This window comes from Rhipicephalus sanguineus, unplaced genomic scaffold (assembly GCF_013339695.2).
Source record: "Rhipicephalus sanguineus isolate Rsan-2018 unplaced genomic scaffold, BIME_Rsan_1.4 Seq1854, whole genome shotgun sequence".
Classification (NCBI taxonomy): domain Eukaryota; kingdom Metazoa; phylum Arthropoda; class Arachnida; order Ixodida; family Ixodidae; genus Rhipicephalus; species Rhipicephalus sanguineus.
Window position 1 is genome coordinate 4,883 of NW_023614713.1, and position 26,726 is coordinate 31,608.

At 45.3% G+C, this 26,726-nt stretch overlaps 1 protein-coding gene across 1 annotated transcript; it reads right to left on the reverse strand.

Moving 5' to 3' along the window:
* On the reverse strand, positions 1–26,525 carry LOC119376674 (S1 RNA-binding domain-containing protein 1-like; the record flags this gene model as incomplete). Its single annotated transcript, XM_037646427.1, has 3 exons — positions 1–95; positions 3,760–3,917; positions 26,315–26,525. Coding segments are annotated over 3 exons (464 nt in total), but the record flags the coding sequence as incomplete, so codon positions are not given.
* Between the last annotated feature and the right edge of the window lie 201 nt (positions 26,526–26,726).

Consider the following 26,726-nt stretch of genomic DNA (forward strand, 5'->3'; position numbering starts at 1 on the left):
TTACTTGTGTGTGTGGACCATCTGCCTCAAGATATTGGCAGCCGGGCCCTTGTGGCCACTGTGAGGGTAGATGACGGCATGCTGAAGAAGACTGCCTGCACGGGTCCGCATATAGGGGTCACTAATGAAGATAACTTCGAACAAGACAAGACAAGAGTAAACGAACAAGACTATCATGCCAACAAAAAATTAGCACGATTCGCTGGTGAGAGTCCCTTAACAAAAAAAGTAGCAAGTTGATTAGACCACAGCACCTACTTCTTGCGAGGACAGCAATGATGTTTTGTAGATGCCATAAGGCTTTAACTTAAAATGTGGGGCATGCTCTTCACAGCAACACTTGACTAAAAAAGAAGAAGCCTGTAGAAAGTCAACACTGACTTATTTATGAAATACATAACCTGATGCTATGTTACCATGCTCGTTGCAGACAGTTCAGTAAACAGTGGTAATCTGTGCTTCTTTTAGGTGTCATTGAATGGCAAAGCTTCCCCGTGCAGCAGTGAAGTCACCTTCTCAGGAGGGCTAAATGTAGTAAAATATGTTCCTTCGTTCATTTCAAGTACAGTCGCCGACTGTTTATTCGGACGCCGAAAATTCAGACATGATTGTTTATTCGGACACCTTCGCGGCACCGTCACTCGTGCCATTGAAGTAATGTAAACTCACCGAAAATTCGGACGCCTCACAGCCTGCCGTTCAATTCTTCGGACTCCGGCTGGTTGATAGAGTGTGACGTTGAACGCCATAACAAGCTGTCAGCACAGCAATGTTTACAATATTTTACTAGGTTGCCAGCACCGAAATGTTGCACTGGCTATAACTCGTGATCGTGCCAGTGTCAAAAGTCCATGCAGAAGTTATCGATCTCGAAGGCTATGTTGTTGGCCACACGTAATGATTGCCTTTTGGCTTTCACCCCTTCAGGGTTTTCGCCGTACATGTACAGCAGAAGCTTCCTGGTACCAAAGGGTTTTCGTCGTACATGTACGACATAGCGTTTATTTTTAAAATGCGCGCCTTTTTCGATCATTTCTCTTGTTTGGCCTGTGCTTCCACACTTCGGGAATACGTGGAATTTTTTTCATGCGCCAATGTCTCTCTGTTGTATTTTTTTTTCCGCTTCCCAAAACGGCGCGCCGCCTATCGCTTGCCCATCCGAGCGCGGTTCGCGGTGCAGCTGGTTTAAAGTGCGCGCCTTTTTCGATGATTTCTCTTGCTTGGCATGTGCTGCCACGCTTCGGGAATACGTGGAATTTTTTTCATGCGCCGATGTCTCTCCTTAGTTGCTTTTTTTATGCTTCGCAAAATGGCGCGCCATGCGCGGCTATCGCTTGCGCAAACTGAGAGCGCCCGCGGCGCGGTTTGGTTTCAAACGCGCGCCTTCTCCCATTTCTCTTGCTTGGAATGTGCTGCCATGCTTCGGGAATACGTGTAATTTTTTAATGCGCCAATGTCTCTCCGTCTTCTTTTTTTTTTCTTTCCAAAAAGGCGCGGCGGCTTGTAGTCTCGCATCAGAATGCGCGCACGCGGTCCGGCTCGTTTCGGTTTCGTCCTTCGGGTGGTTTTCGCTTCTTGCGCCTGCAAACCTGATGGCTGTTTGGTTTCTAATCTCTCAAAGGGCGACCGCTTGTTACTGTCTCATTTATTGCACCCCGGCGCGCGATTACATCTGTTTCCGTGCGGTGCTAAATTACACAAACGACGCCGCCGTGATTGTGTTTCCTGTTTTGGGTTCTCGGAAAAACTAACTACGTCTTGTTGGCGATAAGGCGAAGGATTACTGTAGATTTTTCACTCGTTTCACTTTCCGGACGGCCGCACAACCATAGAGTTTTCTTCTGTGCGCTCACTGACGCAGTTCGCTTACGCTATGGAAGCGCGCCGGTTGCTCTGCTGCCGGTGAGTCGAGCAGCGATTCTTCCGATGCGGACTATTCCCCAATGGCCGATCAGAATCTGATTCATTGGATTTCAGTTCGTGAGACGAGGATTTTTTGACGAGTTCAGACTCCGATGACGATCAAGGAGCGACATCTGAAACGCGTGCGCGGGGAGCCATGCTTCAAAGACTATCACACGCTGAAAAGTTTTTAGTGTTAGAGCACGAGCATTTTTAACCGGAAACGTACTCTGATGCGCTTATTTTTGTATGTTTGTGAGCTATGTTTAATACAATGCATAATTTTTATTCATAAAAAACTGTGAAGCTTTTCTTTTAGGATTCTGCTTGATTTTACTACGAATAAACCATATGTATGTAACAACAAAACTGATTTTTTTTGTCACTTTACAGTCACGAAAAAAAATTTGACATTTTTTTTCTTGAATAGAATCGTCTGAAGAATTTATTTCAGCAATAAAAAAATTACACATTTTTGGACTGGATTTCGCGAAAAAATTCGACCCTCAAAGGGTTAAGCCAGTCACGTATCCACTGAAAGGCTACTACGGCCAAACAGCAGGGCCAAGCCAAGCCAAGCTTGGAATCGGCTCTGTGCGGCGTTTGAGGTGAATGACAGCGTGTACGAGTACGACACGGATCCTAATTCGGACAAAGAGAGTAGACAACAGATTACAGAAGCGCTGCAACATCAACTAGACCAACGTCGTTTTCTTTTGGCGTGTGAGGGTTTGCGTTCTCGGATGTTTCTGTGGCTAGGCCTGACCTGCATCCCGAGCTTTGTGTCCCGCTCGTGCGAGGTCTGATCTGCTGAAATTGCTCCGACGCTGCCTGTTCCATGTGCGCCGTCGGAACTAAAGAAACGCGGCAACTACAAGGCCCTGACGATGGCGAAAAAAGCGGCGATTGTTCACCAGGTGGAAGTTGTTTGGGAGTTTTCGCCGAGTTGGGCGATGAGATAATCCGTCAGTTACTCGAACCAGCGCATGTGGACAGTGACTGCTGTGACGACGCACCTCCGACACCACAGCGATCATCGGCAGGGTTCTGTTTGGTGTCGCAGAAGTCTGTTGCCAGACTGAGAAGTGCGAAGCGGCTCGTGGGTCGCGCCTCAGTGACACGGGCACACCACGGACGCTGGCAAAATACTGAGGAGGGCGAAGCGGCTCGTGGGTTACGTGCGCCCCAGTGACACGGGCATACCACGGACTTCTGCGACACCAAACAGAACCCTGCCCAGCCATCAAATGCGGATTTAGCATAGGCCGTTGCAGTGCTATTGCCGACCATCAGGGGTGGCCAAACATTGGCTGAAATACAGGCCAACCCTGGTCGCGCGTAAGCGTACATGTGTACAGACGCGCACTAACAAGTTTTTTTCCGGCCGCTGGGCCAATAAATGTGCTTTTTTTCTGGTGAATCCTTTTTTTCGGACTCCCGATTATTCGGACTTTTCGGCAGTTCCCGCTGAGTCCGAATAAACGGTCGGCAACCGTACTTCGAAATTTCGGAAATTCCGAACTCACGTGGAAGCAAATTTGAATATTGTAATATTCGTTCATGCAAAACATGCAAAATGCTCGAATAAAAATGAAAAATTAAGTGCAAAATTATTAATGGGGCCCTGAAGCATTTTTTTAACGTATAAAACTATGCTGATGTGTGATCCCGGCTCCTGTGAACTTGTGAGCCAAATATTATTGCGCCGAGCAGAAAGCTAGCCTAATGAACTTTCGAATAAGCCTGCCAGTAGGTTCACGGGTGCACAAAGGTGAAAATGTCAAGAATCACTGCCCTGGAAACAAAGCGTGAAGAGTTAGCTCAATTGTCAAAGTGCCCACAGAGAAGACGACCCACCGTTGGCTGAGACTGCAGCGAGTTTGCAGCCATGCTTGAACCCAGGGTCGATGCCCAGCACTGCGTGGCCCCTGACTGGAGGTGTGAGCAGCAACTGCCGGAGGTTGGAACGAAACACGCTCACAGACTCCTTTTCGGCTTCTTTGGTGAGCTGTGACCTGCACAGAGGAGGGTGCACATTTTACCAAACTAATGGGATAATTTATAATGCAGTAGACTCTCGGTAAACAGAAATCTGTTGAACGGAATTGCTGTTTAAGTTGAACAACTTCCTCTAATATGATTGGTTTCACTTGACTCTCTCAGTAAACGGAACTCCTGCTAAATGGAACACATTTTCCAGGTCCCTTCAGGTTCCACTTCACGAGAGTCTAGTATGATTGTTGGGATTTAACGTCCCAAAACCGCAACATGATTATGAGGGACCCTGTCGTGGAGGGCTCCAAAAATTTTGGCCACCTGGGATTCTTTAATGTGCACCTAAACCTAAGCACACAGACCTCTAGCATTTTGCCTTCATCGATGTGCGACCCCCATGGCTAGATTCGATCCGTGACCTTCTGGTTAGCAGTCAAGCACCATAACTGCTAGACCACCGCGGTGGGTCCACACTAAGAGGAGCTCACAGCATGAAATTACTAGGCCTGTGTGAACATTCGAGCGCTTCGAATATAAGAACGAATATTACAATAATCTAATTCTCTCCGACACGAATTTAAAATTTTTGAAATTTCAAAGGATTTGAAATGAACACATCGATGCATTTTGCTGTTTGTGACCTACCTGCAAAAGGTGGTTTCACTACAGTGAGGGGTCGCTATGACGTGAAACGATCTATTGCTGCGATGCCACACTTCAAGTTGAGTGCACATGTTACATACACACTGATTGACCATTTTCTTTTTGAAGTTTTAAAGTGTTTTATACAGTCTTACGCAGGCTATGTACGCCAAGTCTTGAAACGCAATGTATTTTACCGCTTACAACTTGCACCCTACTGCTATTGAAACCTCACTGCTATTTGAATTCGCTTTGAAATAGCTTTATCCGCCTCGTGCACTGGTATGGTGGCGCCACCGCTCGGCTCCCCTAGTGACTAGTGAGGAGAAAGGCAGCTGCACCCTCTCCCAACCCTCCAGAGGATCCCATGTATCTTGAATGAAATCTGCGCTTCCGTTGCGCAAAAACAAATGTCACGATCTGCCCCGGAACCGTGGACGAGGGGGCGTAGAGGCGTCCGTGCTCTAGCAAGGACGACCCAGACGCACGGTGGGGTAAACAGCTACCGACTGCCGAGCCACGCTCATCAGTGTTTATTATCCACACACGACCAAGGTTGCCCGCCGAACCCGGCGAGGTAACGAAACTAAGCTAGGCGGGGCGCCACACGCTCGTTACGACAAACTAGCGTGATCTCTCGACAACACGCCACACCGACAACGCAACACCTCTTCTTGCTTTCGCCGATTTGCCGTGCACTCGGTTTACCCCTCTCTCCAGTTCTTTTATTTCTATTCATTGCCGGAGGGGGGAGCACGTGCTGTCCAGATGGCAGCACACCTGGCAAGACCAGCTGTGCTCGTCGCCTTTGTCAGTCTTCCTTGGACGTTGCAACATTAAAATAGTGTTAAGGCGGTGGCCACACGTCGGACGATGAGCCCTGACTTCGCTCAACTGCCATTGCATAAACGGCAATGCTTCGGCCACCTCAGTCGTGCACTTTTGTCCGTTGCTCGCTGGACAAGATGGCCTCCTATACAGGACGGCGCTTCTCCTTGGCCGTCAGCGATGTGAGTAGTATTCAGCGTCGCAGCTGTTTGATGATGTGAGATGAGGAACAGGTGCTACATTGTGGGAACCGCTGAAATGACTGCAACCTTTACGACAACATGCCAGAATACTCTAGCGTACTGTATGCGCACGATTGTGCTACAGCTAAAGGGACCAGCAACCAATTTTTATGGTACCTGTTGTTATGGTACCTATGCAGCCATGGCAGCGACTGTGGAACACTCTTTTTCTGCCTGTTGGCATCAAGTAGCACATGATCTTTTTACGAACTGGAAGCTGACCAAATAATCCCTCGCATACTACCTGAAAGCATCAAGTCTGCCAGAATGAGACCCTCGCTATGAATGAAGGAAAGAAGATGACTTTCAAGGGCCAACAGGCAGAAAAGAGTGTTCCACGCTCGCCACCATGGCTGCGATCGGTGCTGACTACGCTCCTAGGTTTAATGCACATATATATACCCATAAAGTAGATGGGAGGATGACCGCCGCCAAAGTTCAGTGGTAGAGCATTGGGCGCGTTATTCAAAGGTTGCAGGTTCGGTCCCTGCCGGCGGGAAGTTATCTTTTCGTCCACTTTACTTTCTTCACATTATATCCTAATTACTACAAATAACATCCCCTATACATTGCTTGGCATTATTGTCTGTTACTTTTCATTAATAATCACGCAATTGTAACGTGGGAAACGCCGTAAAACATTTGTAATCAAAATTTTCGATCTGCGGCGATTATAGAGTCGTATACATGTAACACATACTGCAAACAGTGGGAGGTGAGCGCTAGAGCAGTCTGCGTTTCTGCGCGGCATTTCGATGTGCATGCGTGCACTCCGCGCGCATGCGCCGTGGCTCCACAGGTTCCACTAGTTGCCACGAAGAAAGCGCCGCTTATCAGTGTGCCACTTTTTAAATGCGAAGCATTTCTTAGCGAACTTCTGCGACTTTGAGCGTATCTATCTATCTATCAGCCGCCTACGACATTGTGCTCTCCTGGCCGTTTCGTTAATCGGATGTATACCAAAATTGGTTGTGTCATAACATGGCCTTATTACGAACATAATGACAGGTCATATCATGAAAATCATGACACGCATGTCATGAACAGCATGATTTACATTCCATGGCCTTTGGGCTCCCTGGCCGTTCCGTTAATCGGATGTATACCAAAATTGGTGTGTCATAACATGGCCTTATCCACGAACATAAATGACAGGTCATATCATGAAAATCATGACACGCATGTCATGAACAGCATGATTTACATTCCACGGCCTTTGGGCTCTTGCGGCCGTTCCGTTAATTTCATATATACCAAAATTGGTACGGCGTGACAACAGTTCATGACGAACATAATGACAGGTCCTAACATGCAAATCATGACGCACATGTCATGTGCAGCATGATTTCCATGACACGGTCTCGCGGCGCTTGCGGCCGTTTACATGAAGGGATACATACGAAAACTGGTATGACGAGATATTTCTGTTATGACGAACATAACTGACACGTGGTAACATGAAAATCATGATTTGCATGTCATTTGCATGTCACTTTTGCAGCGGCGGCAGGCTGTGCGCACACGCGTACTCAAGCTCATTGCATCGATTTTTTCAGCCTATTCATCGACTTATCGAAGTGGGTGACGCCCTGACCAGCAGTTCCTGCTGCTATCGCCGACCTGTTCACTGGCGTGCCATCTGCCTACTTCGCGTGACGTACAGTGACGTTTTCCCGTGGCTTCCTTCCTGGCTTTGGCGGGCGTTTCTCACACTTTGGCAGCGGCGGCAGGCTGTGCGCACACGCGTACTCAAGCTCATTGCATCGATTTTTTTCAGGTACTGCCAGTGGCCTGCCAAGGCGTGCTTTCTTGACCCCTGGTCCCCTGTGGAAACCGGGCTGACTCAACGTTTGTGTTACCACCTTTACCAAGCCTGTCTGCTTCTTCCACCTGCTGCAGCTATTCATCGACTTATCGAAGTGGTGACGCCCGTACCAGCAGTTCCTGCTGCTATCGCCGACTGTTCCTGGCGTGCCATCTGCCTACTTCGGCGTGACGTACAGTGACGTTTTTCCCGTGGCTTCCTTCCTGGCTTTTGGCGGGCGTTTCTCACACTTTGGCAGCGGCGGCAGGCTGTGCGCACACGCGTACTCAAGCTCATTGCATCGATTTTTTCAGGGTTAGTGTGCATTTCCTTATGCAATAATAACGGTGAATACGTCCTCTTTCTGCTGCCGCTGCCAAGGCTGTGTGTAGTGCTGATATTGCCGCATGTGTATTACCAGTTCATGTGGCCCTTGTGACCTTCGGTGACGCAAGTAGACGTTTCACGTAGATATGTCCGATCTGGATGCTGACACTTGTCCATGCTGCAAATGCCTGTGCTCAGATGAAGAAGGTTTGAGTGTGAAGGGTGTAGCTGTCGCTATCACTTTGGAAAGTGTTCCATTGCTTTAAGCACATACAAGTCAAAAAGCGAAGCGTGGCGTAGGTCGTGGAGATGTCCAGCATGCAGATCAAAAAGTCTACATGTGTTCAGGGCTCCAAATCTAACAGTAACGAGGCAGACTTTGCAAGCTTGTTCTTGAGTGTGAATGAAAAACTTGATGGATTGTTGGGACTGAAGGACACGGTGAAAAGCATTGAGGAATCGGTAAAAATGATGTCTGGTCAATATGATGAAATTCTGAACCACATCCGTCGCCAGGACAAAGAAATTGCTGATATAAAGAACAGAGTGCAGAAACTGGAAAACCACGAGGCAATTTCTGCATCAAAAAATGTCACACAGGAACTCAATGAACTCGAGTGGCACAGTAGAAAGCTAAATCTTGAGTTCCACGGGATTTCCGGTTTCAAAAAATGAAACGCATTGCAGAAAGTCAATGATATAGCTCGAACAATGGGTCTGCCTCAGCTCACCGACAGCGACATCGTGTCGATACACCGACTACGTGCTGTTCGTGACAAAGCACCCGGAATTATAGTTCACTTCGCAAAGCAGTCAGTGAGGGAAGAATTTCTGAGCAAGCGACATGTGCTGAAAGAAACCAAGGAACAGTGCTACATTCTGGAGAATCTGACGAAAGCTAACAGAATTCTGCTAGGACAGACAAAAGCCTGGGCCAAGGACCATGGCTACAGGTATGCGTGCACAAGAATGGCAAAATTTTTATCAGAAAGAAGGATGGCGACACAGCAGTCATTGTGCGTCATGCTGCTGATTTAGAGGAGTAGAATAAGACGCTTGTATCCAATTGTTTAGTACTACTTTGATTTGAATTTCGATCATGGCAACTCGTGACTTTATTGAACCAGAAGAATTTCGACAGCTTTGTAGACACGAGCAGGCTAGTTCTATCAAAATGTTTCATCTGAATGTACAGTCCGCTGTAAACAAGGGAACGCAGTTGGAGGTGCTATTCAACCAGCTAGAAAACGCATTTGATATAATCATGCTTACGGAAACGTGGTATGCCGAAAAAAGCAATATTTTCAGTATCCCTGGGTATCAAAACTTTCTGCTAAATAGAACTGCTAGCAGAGGGGGCGGTGTATACATGATGGTGAAAGGCCATATTATTTGCGATATGTTACCGAGTTCTGTCGCATGAACACTGACTATGAATGTCTGTCTGTGATCTCCAACCGATCCTTAGTGGCTGTTGTTTATCGACCCCCAAGCGGCAATTTTCAAAATTTTATGCGTTTCCTCGAATCCCTTCTTTCCTACGTAGGTGATTATAACTATGATATCATACTAGGAGGAGATTTTAATGTAAACATGTTAGCTGACACCGCTAACAAAAGAACGCTAGAACAAACAATTTGTTCATTTGGCTGTAGTATGTTATTACCGTGCCTACAAGACTCACCATTACCTCTTCTTCGTTACTTGATCTATTCATAACAAATATACATCCCTGTCGACGAAAGGCGGGAGTCATGAGTACAGACATTAGCGATCACAACAGCATATATTTATGTGTGTATACAAATACGCTTAAGATAACTAACAACAAAAATGGCCTTTCAAGAAATAACACCTCGAACATTGGGACTTTCCGAGAGAAAGTAGAAAGTTTTGATTGGAGCGAAATATTCAAAGAAAGCGATCCTGACTGCGCGAGATATAGTAAATTTGTGAATAATTTTTTGTCTCTATACAATCAGTCATTTCCACACAAGCTTTTACGAACATCGAAAAAAATTCGTAAGCCATGGATTACGCCTGAATTACTAAGCAAGATTCAGGTTAAGGACAGAATGTTTAAAAAATTTCTTAAAACTCGCGATGTTGAGCTACTCAGAACTTACAAAACATATCGTAATAGTCTAACGAAAGCAATTAGAAGGCTAAGGATAACTATTTCTGTGACCTTTTTTCTATGTCTGAGTCAAGAGCAGACATAACGTGGAAAAAATCTAAACGCTTTATTAAATCGATCGAGGCATTCAGGAATTTTAACACAAAGAAGACAGAATGACGACGAATTTAGTGGGAAAACGACTAGCAGATTTGTTCAATGATTATTTCGTCAATATTGATACCGGAGAAATTAATGACAATAGCCCTGCATTACTTAGAACGTACTTGCGACAAAACGTTTTTTCTTAACCCTGTCACAACCACAGAGGTGATCTCTACTTTTGTAGGGCTCAACACAGTGCTAGTAGCGATGCTGATGGTATTAAATAAACCTGTCAAACACGTGATAGACCTTATAGCACCTAGCCTAACACATGTTTTTAATCTTTGCTTAGCAGAAGGGGTTTTCCCAAAACGAATGCAATAGCCAAAGTAACTGTTCTGCCACAAAAGGGAGACAAAAATAGTATAGCTAACTACAGGCCAGTATCCCTCTTGCCCATATTTTCTAAAGGCCTCGAAAAAGTTTGTTTGTCAAGACTGATCAGCTTTTGCGATAAACATGAGATAATACATACGGCGCAATTCGGCTTCAGAAAAAGCGCTCAACAGAACTCGCTCTGTTAGAACAGAAGGAGTTCATTTTGAATGCTTTTGAACATCGACACTTGGCTCTGGGCATCTACGTAGATTTCACGAAGGCTTTGATTATCTTAATCATAGCCTGTTATTAAAAAAACTCGAAAAGTATGGATTTCGCGGTAAGGTATTGGCCCTTCTCCGCTCTTATTTAGGTTGCAGGCAGCAATTTGTAAATATAAACGGCCATTCTTCCGACATCAAACCAATTTTGTCCGGTGTTCCACAAGAAGTATCTTGGGTCCATTTCTATTTAACTTGTACATTAATGATATTGTCAATATTGATAAAACCACAAAATTTGTAATTTACGCCGATGACACGACTTTACTTTTCCTCCGGTACGGTATTGTCGGATATAATGGATAGAGCAAACAATACATTAACGCAGCTAGGTAAGTGGACCGATTACAATGCATTAAAGATTAATACTACCAAAACAAAAGCTGTAGTTTTCCGGCCAAAAAACAGGGACGTGGTCACCGATGCAGTGTTAAGTGTATAACGGCGCACTTATAGACAGAGTTAAAAACATTTAAGATACTAGGTGTATATTTTCGGAAACAATGTCTTGGACGACCATGTTAGTTTATGTAGCACAAAAATTATCTAGCATTGTAGGGATAACGTATCTAAACAGACGAACTCTCCCCACGTACGTTAAACTTCTTATCTATAACTCGCTAGTTTATTCACATGTAATCTACTGTCATCTTGTATGGGGATCAACGACATTCACGAATTTACGAATACTGTACTCCCTTCAGAAAAAATGTTAAGGTATATATATAATTGTGGCTTTTGATCATCCTTCAGCGTCGGCTTTTCCATAGGCATCATACTCTACGTATTCCATCTCTCTATTCTTACCGCCTGTCCATAGCATACAAATCCGAAATTAAAGATAACGGCCATTTCCTAGCTCGATTAGCCTGTTTAGGAAAGGAGGATGCAGCCATATTCAGTGCGCCATCCAGAGACTTGGAAAGTACCGTTATGTCGAACAAATTACGGGACACAAATGCTAAAACACAAGCTTCCGGAGTTACTAAACTTGTTTAGCAACCAAAACATTGCACCGGAGAGATCATCTACAAAAAAACTGCGTACTTTTTTTTTTTTCAAATGTTGAAGTTTAATTGTATTCATAGTTTTGCAGTGGTTCTCCCCTCATATTTCTAATGCTTGTTTTGAAACAATTTTTATGTTCTGTAAGCACCATTGTCATTTTATAAATCTAACCCATACGTTGTCTCGTTTGCCCATGATGAATTTCAACACTGGTTTCTCTAGGCACGAATATTTTCTCAAAAATGTTTTCTAGTTACGAATGTTTGTGATAACAAATGTTGTGTGATTACATGATATTTTCAATGAAAATGAATTGATTATTTCCAAATGTTTTCTCTCTTCCATGTCTTAATTTTTTTTTCTTGATGTTTCTTTGCCCTGTTTATGTACACTGTTTAATAACCTGTCACTTTGCGTCTCATTGTCATTCTGGTTATTCAATATGTTCAGCACAGTCTGCTGTAAACGCGCCGAAGTGTACATTTTGGGGGGCCGGAGCTAGTCAAGCTGCTCGTCAGCTTTTTCTCCCTGCCTCCCTCATCTTATGCTTGATGAAAAATAAAGGACCTATTATTATGTATGAACATGATTTACATGCCACGCTCATGGCGCGCTCGCGGCCGTTTCGCTAGATTGATATACACCAAAATTGGTATTGTGCGATGTGACTTTATGAAGACCATGAATAAAAGGTGGTAGCATGAAACCATGACATCCATGACATGTATGTCATGATTTACATGCCACGCTCGTGGTGCATTCGCGTCCGTTTCGCTTGTGTGATATACACCAAATTGGTGCTACACGACACGACTGTATGACGAACGTAAATGAGAGGTGGTAACATGGGAAATCATGACATGCAGGTTATGTATGTCATGCTTTACATGCCGCGCTCATTGATGCGCTAGCGGCCATTTCAGTACAGTGATATACACCAAAATTGGTATTGCGCGATGTGACTGTAGGAAGAACATGAATAACAGTTGGTAAGATGAAAACCATGACATGCATGTCATGTATGTCATGATTTAATTGCCATGCTTATGATGCATTCGCGGCCCGCTGCGCTAGCTTGATGTAACCAAAATTGGTATTGCGCAAAGCGACTGTACGACGAAGGTAAATGAGACGTGGTAACATGAAAATCATGACATGCATGACATGCTCGACATGATTACATGTCAGGCTCATGACGCACTCGTGCCGTTTCGCTTGCTTTACATACACCAAAATTGGTATTGCGCGACGCGACTGCATGACGAACGTAAATGAGAGGTGGTAACATGGAAATCATGACATGCAGGTTATGTATGTCATGTTTTACATGTCGCGCTCATGGTGCATTCCCGGCCGTTTCGCTAGATTTATATGCACCAAAATTGGTATTGTGCGATGTGACTGTATGAAGAACATGAATAACAGGTGGTAACATGAAAAGTATGACATGCACGCCATGTATGTCATTACAGTAGACCTCCTGTTAAACGAAAGCTGAAGGGACCAGGAAAATATGTTTCATTTACAGGAGTTTCGTTTACTGAGAGATGGAAAGGGGTGCAGAATTAAGCACAAAACCAATCATGTTAGAGGCAGTTGTTCCATTTAAGCAGCAATTTCATTTAAGAGATTTTCGTTTATTGAGAGTCTACTGTACTTACATGCCACGCTCATGGTGCACTCGCGGCCATTTCGCTCCTTTGATATACACCAAAATTGGTATTGTGCGATGTGACTGTATGACGAACATAAATGAGAGGTCTTAACATGCGAATCATGTTATGCATGTCATGTACGGTATGATTTACATGTCACTGTCATGGTGCGCTTCCGGCCGTTTTGTTAACGTGATATATACCAAAATTGGTATGGCATGACACGAATGCGTGATGAACATAAGCGACAGGTCATGCATTTATATACCAGAATATGCGTTTCATTGGCATGGTGTACACTAGGTTGTGCATGCATGCGTGTATGGCAAACATGCGATATATGGTGGACTAGATGCCATGGCATGAATGATTTCATTTGGCTCAAAGACAAACAAGGCGATGTATGCAGCTCTTTGCTGGCTGCTTCGCATTACATCGATTCCCACAATGCGTGGGATCTGCCGAATTTTTTACCTCGCAAGTAGTACAGAATAGAGCGTGGATGAATAATAATATATACATACTCTAATTTTAAGTGCTAAATGTGGTGCGAATTAACGCACCAGAATATGTACAGCAAAGAAAACCAAGTGAACGACTCCATAATCCAGCTTCAAGGCTTTTCCGCTAGGCTGCGCGATATACCGATTTCTTGCAACTCTTAACTGCAATTTAAAATACAAATCCTATTCCGATCGCCAAAAGGATGTTTGAATCTGTCACTATAATTCGTGGTCTTTTTAGTTCCACCACAACCTAATCGCACATTCCGGCCAGTTGTCGGTCTCTTCAAGATACCCCGCTTGGGCTCAGGTGTCATCTTGATATTACTGTGCTGTAACAAGTGTGTTGCTATGGTTGTTACGTCGGTTAATATTGAATTGCAATTGGAATATCGTTTTTACACAGGTGAGTGAGGCTGTAAGTAGTTGCCTTCTTTATGCTCGCTAGTCCAGTAATATTTCTAGAATCGCATTCTGTGTGGAGTTTCATGTACCAAAGGAGAATCTAGCATGTGAGATACATGCTTCACATGTGCGCTATTCCTATAGTATAAACCTGAGTGATGCCGTGCTTAATTTAAAATGCATGTGACAGAGGATTGTTGCTTAAACAGTAAAAGTGATTAGATTTTCGGAAATATGTGATCGTAATGCAGCTTGAAGTTTCTGATGATTTAATATGGTCTGTGAAATAGAAAAAAAAATGCTGCGTGAATGTTTGTCGGTCATTTGCTCTAATACTTTCAAACATTATTATGCAGCTCTGTGACACCTGTTAAAAACGTTAAAGAAGTTAACTTTCTTTCGGTTTTCTTGACATAATTAGTTGTATAGTTGAGTGCTACAAGTGTTGGGCGAAGAAAAAACGCATGCCTTTTGTGCATTTCTGAAGCAGGCCCATGACCATAATATGCATTGTTTTACTATTTAGAATGATCAATATAAAAAAGAAGACTGTTTCATATTGCAACAGTTTTTATTTCATCTGCGTTAACAGATGACGCAAACAACATTAAATGCATGCATGTAAGAAAAGTATGCAGTGCACTGCATGCACACACACAGTAATCAAAAAATGGGCCTGCCATTTTCAAACAAATAAACTAGAACAATCAATGTAACAAACAGCACGGCTACCTAGTGGAACAGTGTCAGCAGAGCAATATAAAACCAGAATGAAAAAATGAATATATATAAACAGTGAGCAACAGACGCTTTGCGCAAGGCTTCTATGAGCCACGCGCATCCAGTTTTCACCACTTTTCGCTGCAGGTGGCGCCACCTGACCTGTACAGCTCAAAGAAGCAGTGCACAAGGCGAATACTAATTTCCAGTCACTTCGACTTCACAGTGAACCAATAAAGTAATATGCCACAAGCCTAGAAAGTACCAATGATTGTATTAAACCTTTATAGCAGGCATTTCCCAACCTCAAGAATTAAATGTCTCAGTACTGCTGCAAACGCAAAGCATCAGAATATTACACAGAGCATGGCAGTATACAACGTGCATAAAATATTCATGAGACCACAAATCAAACAAGCGATGCATCAGATGCCACAGACACAAACATCCCTCGATGATGGCAACTGGTCACAATGCTGCTGCAATGAAAAAAAGCACTGGCAGCAAGGTGTGTGCAAGCTAAAGCTTTCAGTGCTGCTGTTTCCTCCACCACTATGTAGCTGTCATGCACCAGTGAAACTCGGCAGACCAGTAAAGGCCTGCTTTCCACAATGGGCAAGATGGTGTGCACTACACTGCCAGTCATCTTGGCACAACCCTCGTTGCTCCTCACCTTTGCACCCGCAGCAGATCACGCGACCTACGATACTCTGCCGCGTGAGTGCCGTATGAGACACCAGTGTATTGTACGATGCATCTTTTATGACATAATGTACGACACTCACAGTGTTGTACAATACATCATAAACGTCAAAAATGTTGTTTTGATGTGATTAACGTCTTTTTGACACTTGCTCAGAGTTTTTGTGACGTCGCTCTTGCCTACTGAGCCTGCTTTTGCACCGCTTCTGATTGGGCACACTGTGGCAACCACATGACCAGGTGCTGCGTTCCTTTCAACACCACAAGATGGCACTGTCTTCAAAGCACTCTGTATTTGCATTGGCCTCGAGGAGTTACGGAGTCGCCCTCTATCGGACGCGCCTCGATTGCGTACTAGGCAGGATACCGCCGGCGCGCTCCCCATAGGTTTTGCTGTCGGCGCTCTACCAAAACACCTCGCGGAAGTCCTCCAGGGCATTTCTGTAAGTACTTTCGAAATAAACTGTGTTCTTTAATGTCAAAATAATCATTTTCAAATAATGTCAAAATAATCATAAACATTAATGTCAAAATGTCAAATAAACATTTAATGTCAACTGAAAGCACAAGATAGTCTACAGTCGCTGTCTCTTTGCAGAAAACCGAGCACCCGCTTCAAGCGGTCACCACGTTGGAGACCCCTGAACCGGCCTCTTGCGTGAAAGGTAGTCACTTGCTGAGTGCAAACTATGTGAAATATCTCGTTAGAGTAGACTGCCTGTATTACCAAACGGTGCATAACAGAAAGAAGCCTCAAGCCAGCGATCGCAAAGGTTCGCGACGACTGACGGTGCCTCTGCATGTATGAGCGTCTGCACGTATGTTCGTACTGATGGTTTCGCTTTTGCTACGAGCGCGTTTTGGCACCGCGCTGTGAACTTTAGGCCGCAAAATATGAGAATTTTTGAGTAAACAAACAACTACTGTTGCGCGGACACTATCAGCAGTTCAAAACAATTTCCTTACAACTGCGGCTTCGGTGCGCATGGCAACTTTGTGATCTGCCGTCCCGACGATTCAGTTTTTTTTTCCTTTTTTGGACTAAATTAGGGTATGTTTCAATGTCATTTGACAAGTTGTATCGCACTGCGTATTGATCGGTCTTCTCAGCGGGCAAATGCCGCTGCTTCTGTTTCTTTATTCCGCGCATTCGTTTCGTTTGGTGCCTACGCAAAACGTGAGCAAATGCAACGCCTTGTTTTAATGCTCCTTAATTATCGTTCCGTTTGCATTCCAGTGAACTTGCCGCTCTCTGTCATAAACAAATTCATAGACCAAAGCTTCACCACTTCGAGATTGCTGGTGGAAGAAGAATCAGTCTACGAGACCAAGCATGTAGTAGCATGCGACGCCTAGGAAAAGAAACTACAGTAACATTTGCCGGACCTGTTCTGCAAACGTCGGCTGTGAACTAGGACCCAACTAGGTGAATTAGGTGAACTAGGTGAATACCGCTATTCAAGTTCATGTGGGTATTTTGCGGCTGCAACTGCAGCCGCAAAACAGGATAGTAATTATCGGCGAGTACCCCAGCAATTTTGGCAGCTGTGTCGTGTCTAACGCCAACAGGGTGGCATCTTTCCCACGTAGATAAATGAGGCTCCAAGAAAATACATTTTGGGGTTGGCCGATGGGCCCATCACGGAGGCAATGCAAAATTTATGTAGCTTATGAAGCAATGCATGCCTCATCAAATGGGAAGTTTGCCCGTCAGCGTCCCGCGTCGGCGGCGTCAACACGACTGATGCAAAAAATAATCGTAACGTGATGGTGTCACCATATGACGTCATCATGACGTCACAGATCGCCAAAATATGTAGCGTCATTATGACGTCACATAATGTGACGTCACATGATGACGTATTCACACACGTCTGGTCGCTTTGCATTGCCTCCGTGATCGGTCACGGAGGCCGTGCAAACCCCGTTAGGCGCAGAACGCTTTTGGAGGGGGCGCGGGAGAATCAGTACATCGACTGACAAGAAGAACAGGCTTTCGCCTTCTAGTCATCTTTAACGAATGCATAAGGGACCCTGTGCGTTTTTTATTTAACGTATCTAAACAATGACCTGCGCATCTGCAGCCGATTTTGTGGACGCTGAGCACGGGGCCGACGATCAAGAGGTCGCATTGGAGGTTCTGAGATGGCATCGCACGTGGTAAAAGGTAGCGCTTTTACCATCCTGTGGCAGATAAGCATCATTTGCCGGCGGGAAGCGTGCGCGAGCCATCATCTCAGTGCGCGCTGTCTGCTACTCACCGAACATCGCAGGCCCGACGCAGTAACAAAAGTCTTCGTCGCGGAAGTGCTTGTTGCACACAAGACCCGTAGCGGATGGCTACTTGCCGGTTCTTAGCTTCACAACCCATGCTACACGCTGTTTCTTGTCCCGCGGTTACCAGTGCAGGCTGACACTGGGCTCCTTTGCGTAAGCGCGGCACTGCGGCACCGAGCGGTAGAGCCTCATGTTCGTCGCCTTCGGAGGCAGCCACTCTATTACAATGGTTTCAATTGAGTAGAAAATGTGAGAAAACTTCCGAATTTGAACAGACCGCAGCGCATGTGGGACTTGAAACTCGTTTTCAAAGCACGCAGCAGTGGCCACAAGCAGCCGACGCAGCCGCTGAGACCACGTGATCCTGCCAACCACGTCACGCCGACGGTGGCGCCGGCGTTTCCAGTGGTGGGCCTTGAGGCCAATAGGACCGCGCTGACCCATAGTGGAGAAAAAGAACTAGGAGACTCACCATCAAGTAGTATACAGCTGCCAGTGTAAGCGATACGGCAACAAAGAACGTTAAAGGGACACCAAAGAGCAAAACGATTTTTCTCGCATTAGTAAAGTAGTATCCACGATACCAAAACGCCACACTTGCTGCGAGAAGACGCTTAATAAGCGAGAAAACGCGCAAAAAGAAAATACAGGTGGCGACACCACCTTGGAGTTCCCGCACCATTTGCCGTGATGTCACATATTTTTGACGGTGCCTGCTTTGGCCTACGTAGTTCCTAATCGGTTAAATCGAAGTACATTGTCCTCTGAGGGGGCCAGAGACTTGACATAACGAGTTTGTGGAAATTTCGTCGAGCCAGTGGCGCTAAATACGTTAAATGCTCTTTGAAATCTTTTACGTCACGAATTACAAAGTTTGGCGCGAAATTTAAAAATGAAACTTTGATATTGGTTTTCTCCTCTAATAATAAACCTATGGTGGTGAAATAAACTATACAAGAGTTCTCTGAGCACACTTTATCAATCTAAACCAATTCATTGTTTCTCTTTAGTGTCCCTTTAAGCAAGAAGTCAGAGAGGCAGTGGGGATTTATTGGATAGCAGCGATGGAAAAAAAAAATGGCTCTGAGTAACTACCGAAAGGGCAAAAATGAAATAAGAAGGGAGGCATTTTATGCAGGTGTGTGCGGATATTCGAACTTTTCTAATAGTGTTTTTTAATATTTTTTCTAATAGTGTTTGCTATTCGATTCCATTCGCACCGGAATTTGACCATTCAATGTATATTCGAATTTCCGGAAGATAAATACAGTCAACGTCCAATTTTTGGACTCTCAAGGAAGCGCGAAATTGTCTGAAAAATCAGGCAGTCTGAGAAAACGAATTCATGCTTTTTCTATTCCGCTCAAGTGCCACAGCCACGTTTGAAATAGCTTTAATGCCTCCAGTACATTTATCAGGCATTCTGGTGTGCGCCAAGGCTCTTGTGAATACATTTGGTGCCTGCCACAAAGCCCGCTTAACTACGTGCCAACCACCAATTGCAAATTTGTGTCTCGTGATGAGCGCTGCTGATACCAGCAAAGTGCGGAATAGATCATGGCTCTCTCGCATGGAGCGCTTGGAAACGATGATGCAGAACACTAAGGCTGTTGTGGAAGAGCGGACGACTTGTCAAGCTTTCCCCTATGCGCACACGCATATCTCCGCCAACACACAGCATTTGCTGCTGCATGAAGCCAATTGTTATTAGTTGTGTGCAGCACATCGTTAACTAAGCGATGCCGCCACTGCCGGGGTGCTTGCTGTACTGTACACACGCGTTTGTCTGAAAGTGTTCGTGATGCCCACTCCGTTCCTGGCCGCACACGGACGCGGCGATGGCGAGCTGCTTACGTTCGTGAAGGCAACACGTCTGTGCGGCGCACTTAGTGGTCTCGCATAACAGGCTGCATGAACTGCAGCGTGGCGTGTTTGGGTTTACCAAGGAGGTTTTAAAAAAACTTCTGGAGTGGAGGTCCCCTATACGCGCCCACGCGAGCGGGTGAAGCCTGGGAAACCGGTTGGCAGCCATTTTGCTCCGGGCAAGAGGCAGCGCAGCTTGAGCGCGGACAGCGTAATTGTGAGCTTCCGCGGGGGCGTTTCAGCGTGAGAACTGGATAGTTAGTGTCACTTATTTGGCCGAATTTTTTGTTGTCCTGCAGGATTGAAGGAGGCAGTTTTTACACCATTATACATGGCTGAAGCGTGCCTGATAACACGTAGAATTTGCTTCCAGCATTCCACCGAATGAAGCCATGGAGGAGTTTTAATAAGTGGTACATAAAAATTATTCCCCCCCGGCTTTTACACAACTTCAAAAAAAAAAAGAAGAATATACAATGTGGTTTATACGTGAATCGATACAGCAACAAACCCAAAATAACTTCAAAATGCATCATAATGCACACAATCACGAAACTAACCGTATGAAACACGCGTCCTTAAAAAGTAAACACAGCAAAAGAAGAGATACGAAAGCAGATTATTGACTAGCTTGCTGCAGCTCTTGTTTACACTCGTCTATAATTTTTTCAAAATAACAGTCCTTAATTGTCAGCCGTGTTCTTACTCCGCTCTGGGAGTTTAAATACGAGGCATTTCTTAGCGAACCTTTGGCACATTCAGCGTTTTTATCTACGAATCTATCTGCCTAGCCACCTACGCCGAGGTGCTCTCATGATCGCCTCGTTACTTGGTGCAGACAAAATCGGCATGGGAGGGTAAGAGGATTGGACGGATATGGCTGTCGTATCATGACATGGAATAAGGGAAAATTCTGTCGCGTAGGTCGTCAAACCCTTTCCTCCAGACACATGTGGCACAGGCACGTAGGCAAGGGGGGGGGCCGGGGGGCCGGGCCCCCCCCCCGAAATTCGTCCAGCCTTTTATATTCCCGGGCAACTTTTTTTTCTTTTTACCATGAAAAGACTTTCTTTCGAATAATTAGGCCTTGGGCCCCCCCCGAAAAAAAATTCTGGCTACGTGCCTGATGTGGCACATAGCCGTTTACCACTGGCCGTGGTGTACGGGTATGCGCCACATGTGATTGACAGTTTATATCTACCCAGGAACCGCGAGAACAGACATTGGTACTTTAAATGCGAGAGCGTTAAGAAAAACCGACATCGGCAGCGTTGACCCGACGAATGGAAAGAATAAATATTAAGATCACAGCAGGAATCTAACCCAAGCATTCTGCGTGGCAATCAAGTATTCTACCACAAAGGTACGTCGGGTATATAGACTGGTTCGGAAAAACAGCCTATGCAGGCGTAATGTCTGTGCAACGTCAAGTGTGGTTGTGGTGCTGGCTATCTAATTTTGCAAAAAAGCAATGCACAGTACGTATGTACTCCTACGATACAGGCGTCATATCAGATTAACGTCTGCGGTTCCAGTGTTGGCTCGCTTTTATAGTAGTGTAATAAACATTACATTTATATTCCTATGTTTCAGCACGCTATACTGAAGCATTGCTCGGCCCAGAGGAATACATTAACGAAAGTTACGTATGATATCCACATGGTTGCACCATAATGTGCACTAGTTTCGATAATACTGACGTGTGTTTTCTAACGTGAGGGCTGACGTTACGTTGCACCTCAAAGTTACCGTTTAAACGCCAGTGTTGACGTGCCTGGTAAGCCCACGATGTGCACACAGCTACTACACTTACAAAAAACACGTTGATCCACCTCGTAACGCTTGGCTCAAAGCCATAAAATACAGCATAGCAGTACTCGCTGACTGCTTCGCATGAAACAGATTCCCACAACGCGTGGGATCTGCCGATTTTCTTCCGGTTGATTTCTTTTGAAATGTGGTGAAGCCTGATTTTACAGCGAAAGCTTTTATCAAATCACAACATCTGTGGGATGGTTGTCCGCTGCCGCCGCCGGTGTCCGTAACTACTATCGTGCGAAATAAGAAAAATGAAATAAATACAAATAAACAGGCTCATACGGGATTTAAACCGGGTCCTCTCCATGGCAGTCGAGTATTCTACCACAGAGCCACGCTAGTGACTGGAACTCCTTTGCAAAAACATCCTTACAGGCGTCATGTCGGGCAAGGAATGCGTTAAATGTGTAATATAGCGTGTCAGAAGAGTAAAATACGACCAGGCGTCACAATAATGCTAATGCGCAACGAGTGACCGGATCATTAATTGCTTCAAATCCATTACAAAAGGCTCAGCCATAATTCTTCATCCAGGAACCACAGGCAGCATGAAAGTTCACATAATGCCTTACAGATGTGTAGCGGCACCTCACTTATCCGCAGAAAGACGAATAATGGCATAGTGATTGCTTCCGTACTTCACAAAAATATGATTTGCGACGTAGTGGGTACCTTGAAAGTGTACTTGTATTAGTTTCCCCAAGAGAGTTTAGAACGGGCTCTAGAAAGGCCGCTCTTTCAGCTTTCGCTGTGACTGTGCTGCGCGCAGGCCCGGCGTTTTTTATATACAGCTTGGTAAACTTCGACAAATTGTAAATGTGGTTATCGAGTAGATCGCAGTCGAACAAGTGAGACATCCACAACACTCGCTTGTCACCAAAGGAGCGGAGAAATTCGCCACCTGTGGAACTTCCGTGCGGGCTCAAGCGACGACCGACATGTTTCTGCCCGGAGCAATATGGCGGTCGTCGGCTTCAGCGGCGGCTCGCCGCCTCCACTCCAGAAGTTTTTTTTCAACCTCCTTGGGGTTTACGCATACCACTGCGCTAGGCCACATGCAATACTAAGCAGTCAGCAGAAGGTGCTTATCAGAAGTGTTGGGCACGTTTGCGTTTGCCGCCTGCCGACACACCTGCCGACACGCCTCCATGCATTTCCGGTGCTTATCCGTAAAGACAATGGTCGCACTGCGCCGTGACAGTGGCCCCTTCAGATTTTCGATATGCTTCACCCCATAACACCCAGGCAATCCAGCAAAGCTTCTTCGGAAAAATGTGCAGCGCTGCACAGACGAAGGACAAGAAAGGTACGACCGACTACATGACAACTGTTTCATAAAAAACATTAGATACGCATTCAGTGTACTCATTCTTGTGGTTCTTATTACACAAGTGATGCTCGTATTGAAAAAAATGTGGCCGCAGGGAAGGAGGGGGTGGGGTGCTTGCTCGGTCACTGGCTCTTATTCAGATCTCCCGAAAAGGGAGGGGGGCGCTTGCTCAGGTCGGGACGCTTGCTTGGCATTTTACGGTGGTGTACCAACTCGCCCAGATCGTCGTAATAGTCCAGCAAAGCTGCCTTTCAGACTCTGCTACGGACACAAACAGATTCACTCACGAAAGCGCTGGTTGAACCTACGAGATGACTGGTTCGAACCTATGAGATGATAGACGATGCAGAGGTGGGGCTTTGATTTGCCACTTCAGACCTGAAATTTGGGCATGAAGTCCAAAAAATTGCATGCCGAAGAGCTTCAGTGTCCGAAATTTCAGATCTTCTTATACATTGACGTCTATGGGGCAGATAAGGAACTCCGGACTTGAAGGGAGCGCGCCCTTGTCCACCACATCAGTTGGGCCTCCACAGAAGTTGAAGGAGGAGGAGAGGTTGAGGAAATAGCGTCTTTTCCTTTCACATGTAAAGCGTTGTCGACACCACATTGGTTGCACCTAATCATGTAAATAAATGCCATTCGTCCTCTGCATTACCTCATTCTAATAAGACAACTATGTAACACCAGCACTCTAGTGCTTCACCAACCTAGCCAGAAGAACGGCTTCATGTTGTTATGTCATATGAGTATGCTTAGAGATCCTCTGCAACTCTTTTTCTGTAATTTTGCCTCGAAGTATTAGAAAAATATTTGAGAAATATTTGAAAATATTGGATTCAATGCACACGCAAACTTAATATTCAAATTTGCTTCGCACCGAGAAGTTTGCCATTCGCACAGCTCTAGTAATCATTATGAAATAACCGTAGGTAAATTAATATAGTAGTAGCAGGTGTGAGTTAAGAGTGGTAAAATACATTAAGTTGTAAATTTGCTACAACAGCCCTCACAGGCTTGTATATTACGCTTTTAAACTAAATAAAAATAAAAGTGATCAGGTTTCACTTAATATGCACATCTTGAAGTGTGACTTTGTGGCATTGTAGATTTTTTCTGAATAGGCTGTTTCACAGCATAGCGGCCTCACGCCGCAATGAAACCACCTTTTCAGGGCGGTAGCATAGGGCAATATGTACAGTGAAACCTCGGTGATACGATCACAGCTCATACGAATTTCGGGGTGATACGATTTTTCGTTGGTCCCGGCCAAGGCCCATTGGCCTGCAATGTAATGAAGTACGGGTGTTGCGAACCGATTTTCGCCCAGCGACGCTTGATACGAACGTACGCTACCGGCCAGGTACGAAGAGGTCCTGTCCGCGCTGTCGCGGAAGACGCGCCAAGCACGTACGAGCGCGGGAACGCAAGCGTGGGCATGCGCGTCGCACCGCCAAATCGTCAGAATCACGGTTTAAGGAAAACACTTTTCTTACGGTCAGAATAAACCTTCAGAGACGCGTCACGGTCTCCGAGATTGCGAGCGCGAATCTTTGAGGCTCTTATGTGCCTCCGTGTGACTTCGCGTTAGATTACAGAGGACATTAGCACCATGCTTTTTTTTTTTCTAATGCGTCGACGCGGGCTGCTGTCGCTGTACTGTGTTTACACGTGCCTCCCTCGTGCATCAGACATCACATGAAGGTGGACGAGGACCGAAAGAAGGTGAGGACGGTCTCGGCGAAGGAGTCAGGCCTCACAATGTCAAAATGCGCGACTGTTGAGGTCGCACTTGTGCGGGCACGGCCGTAATTATCCCAAAAAAAAATCCTCAATACCTCCGCGATAACAAAATCGTAACATAGGACCGTGGTTCTGTAATTTTTGGCCTCGATGCATCGCGTCAAAGCACTTGTTTTGTTACTTTTGCTGCAGTACTTCGGTGTCATACAAAAAAGCATACTAAAATTTGGAAGGAGCTACTACTGTCGCGGGTCACAACGCACCTGGTTCATTAAATAAGTACGCGCATACGGGCCGTATATTATGGTATGATTGCCGACATCTAAAAACTTAACCGACAATCATTCAGGGTTCTTCCTGACGTTGCTGCGGCCCTGAAAAAACAATAAATGAAAATGTACGCCAGCTTTCTTTTGTCGCATGCTAATTTTCCATGCTTTTGGTGATACGAATTTCGGATGATACGAATATTTTGGTGGTCCCGTGAGATTCGTATCACCGAGGTTTCACTGTATATTTTTATTCATTCGTTTTGAATGCGTCGAAATTTCAAAAAGTTTTTAATCCGTGTCGAAGATAATACGTTACTGTAATACTCATTCAAATATTCGAAGCGCCTTAAATATTCGCACTGACCTTATTGAAATTAAAAGCATGGGCTCATCTTATTCATGCTGTGCCTGTGGATCCTACATTATGAAGTATGTTTATTACATCCACCATGGCAGCTTACGACAATAATCGTGCACTGCCAAGAACTAGGACGTGTGTTCAATTCCCATCCAGGGCGGCCACATTTCGACAGGGGTGAAATGCGAAAGCATCGTGTATAAAAAAGTCCCAGGTGGTCAAAGTAAATCCAGCGCCTCCAACTCCACAGCGCGCCTCAAATCATAGCCAGGGGTGTAGCGAGGGAGGGGGGGGGGGGTTTCAACCCCCCCCCAAAAAAAAAAAAGATTTTCAATTTTGCTTGCGTATATATGCACACACACAGACGAATGCACACACACAGACGAATGCACCCACGATATAATAAAGTATGGTTGAACACCCCCCCCCCAAAAAAAGCATATCTGGCTATGCCCCTGATCACAGCCTGCTTTTGGCATGTACAAGCCCCCGGAACTTCATTAAAGGGACAGTAAAGTTGAGGAATGAATCAGTGTAGATTGATAAACTGCACTCTGAAAACTCTGTTGTTAATTTCACCATCATAAGTTTACTATTAGAGGAGAAAATCGAAGCCAAAGTTTCATTTTCGCACTGAAATCTTCGCGTATGACATCACAGATTTCAATGTGTATTTTTCGTATTTTGGCGACTTGGGCTTAATGAGATTTCCTGAAACTTGGCCTGTTAAGCCTTTGGCCCCCACTGAGGGCAATGTACTGCATTTTACCCATGAGGAACTGCAGAGGCCCTAGTAGAAGCCGACAAAGTCTATGATGCCGTGGCGATTGGTATGGGAACTTCGAGGTGATATCGCCACCCACATTCCTTTTTGCACATGTTCTCTTTTACCAAACATGTTCTCGTGACAAGTGTTGTGATTTTGGTACTGTGAGAGAGTAATTACTAATACGAGAAAAATCATTCTTCCCTTTAGTGTCCCTTTAATGAAAGTAAGTTTGCCGTTTGAGGCAAAGACCACAAGACATTGTTTTCCCCACCTTATGCTGCGGAGGAGGTGGGGCTCCAGCAATCGCGTGTAGGCGTCCTCGATAGAGTCTCGCACCAGCTGTGCCGTCTGGCCCTGCATTTTCACGCCCATGTTGCGCAGGCACGACTCGCAGAAGTGCTTGAGCCCGGCGCTAACCGCGGCGGCAGCACCAGCTTCACCGTCAGCACCTTCTGAGACTCTCCGCGGTTGATGGCCAGCACCTGGCACACAGGGGTGATGAAGGATTAACCAATGCAACTCAATTATTCGAATGTTACAATGTCCCTCTTAATTGGCTGACCAGATTGGTTGACCAGTTGTATTTAAAGATGACTCGCAGGCCCTGAAAGGAACTACGTAAGAGGGGGGGGGGGCAGACGGCGTACGTAGAGAAACTTCAAACTAGCAACATCAGCATCAAC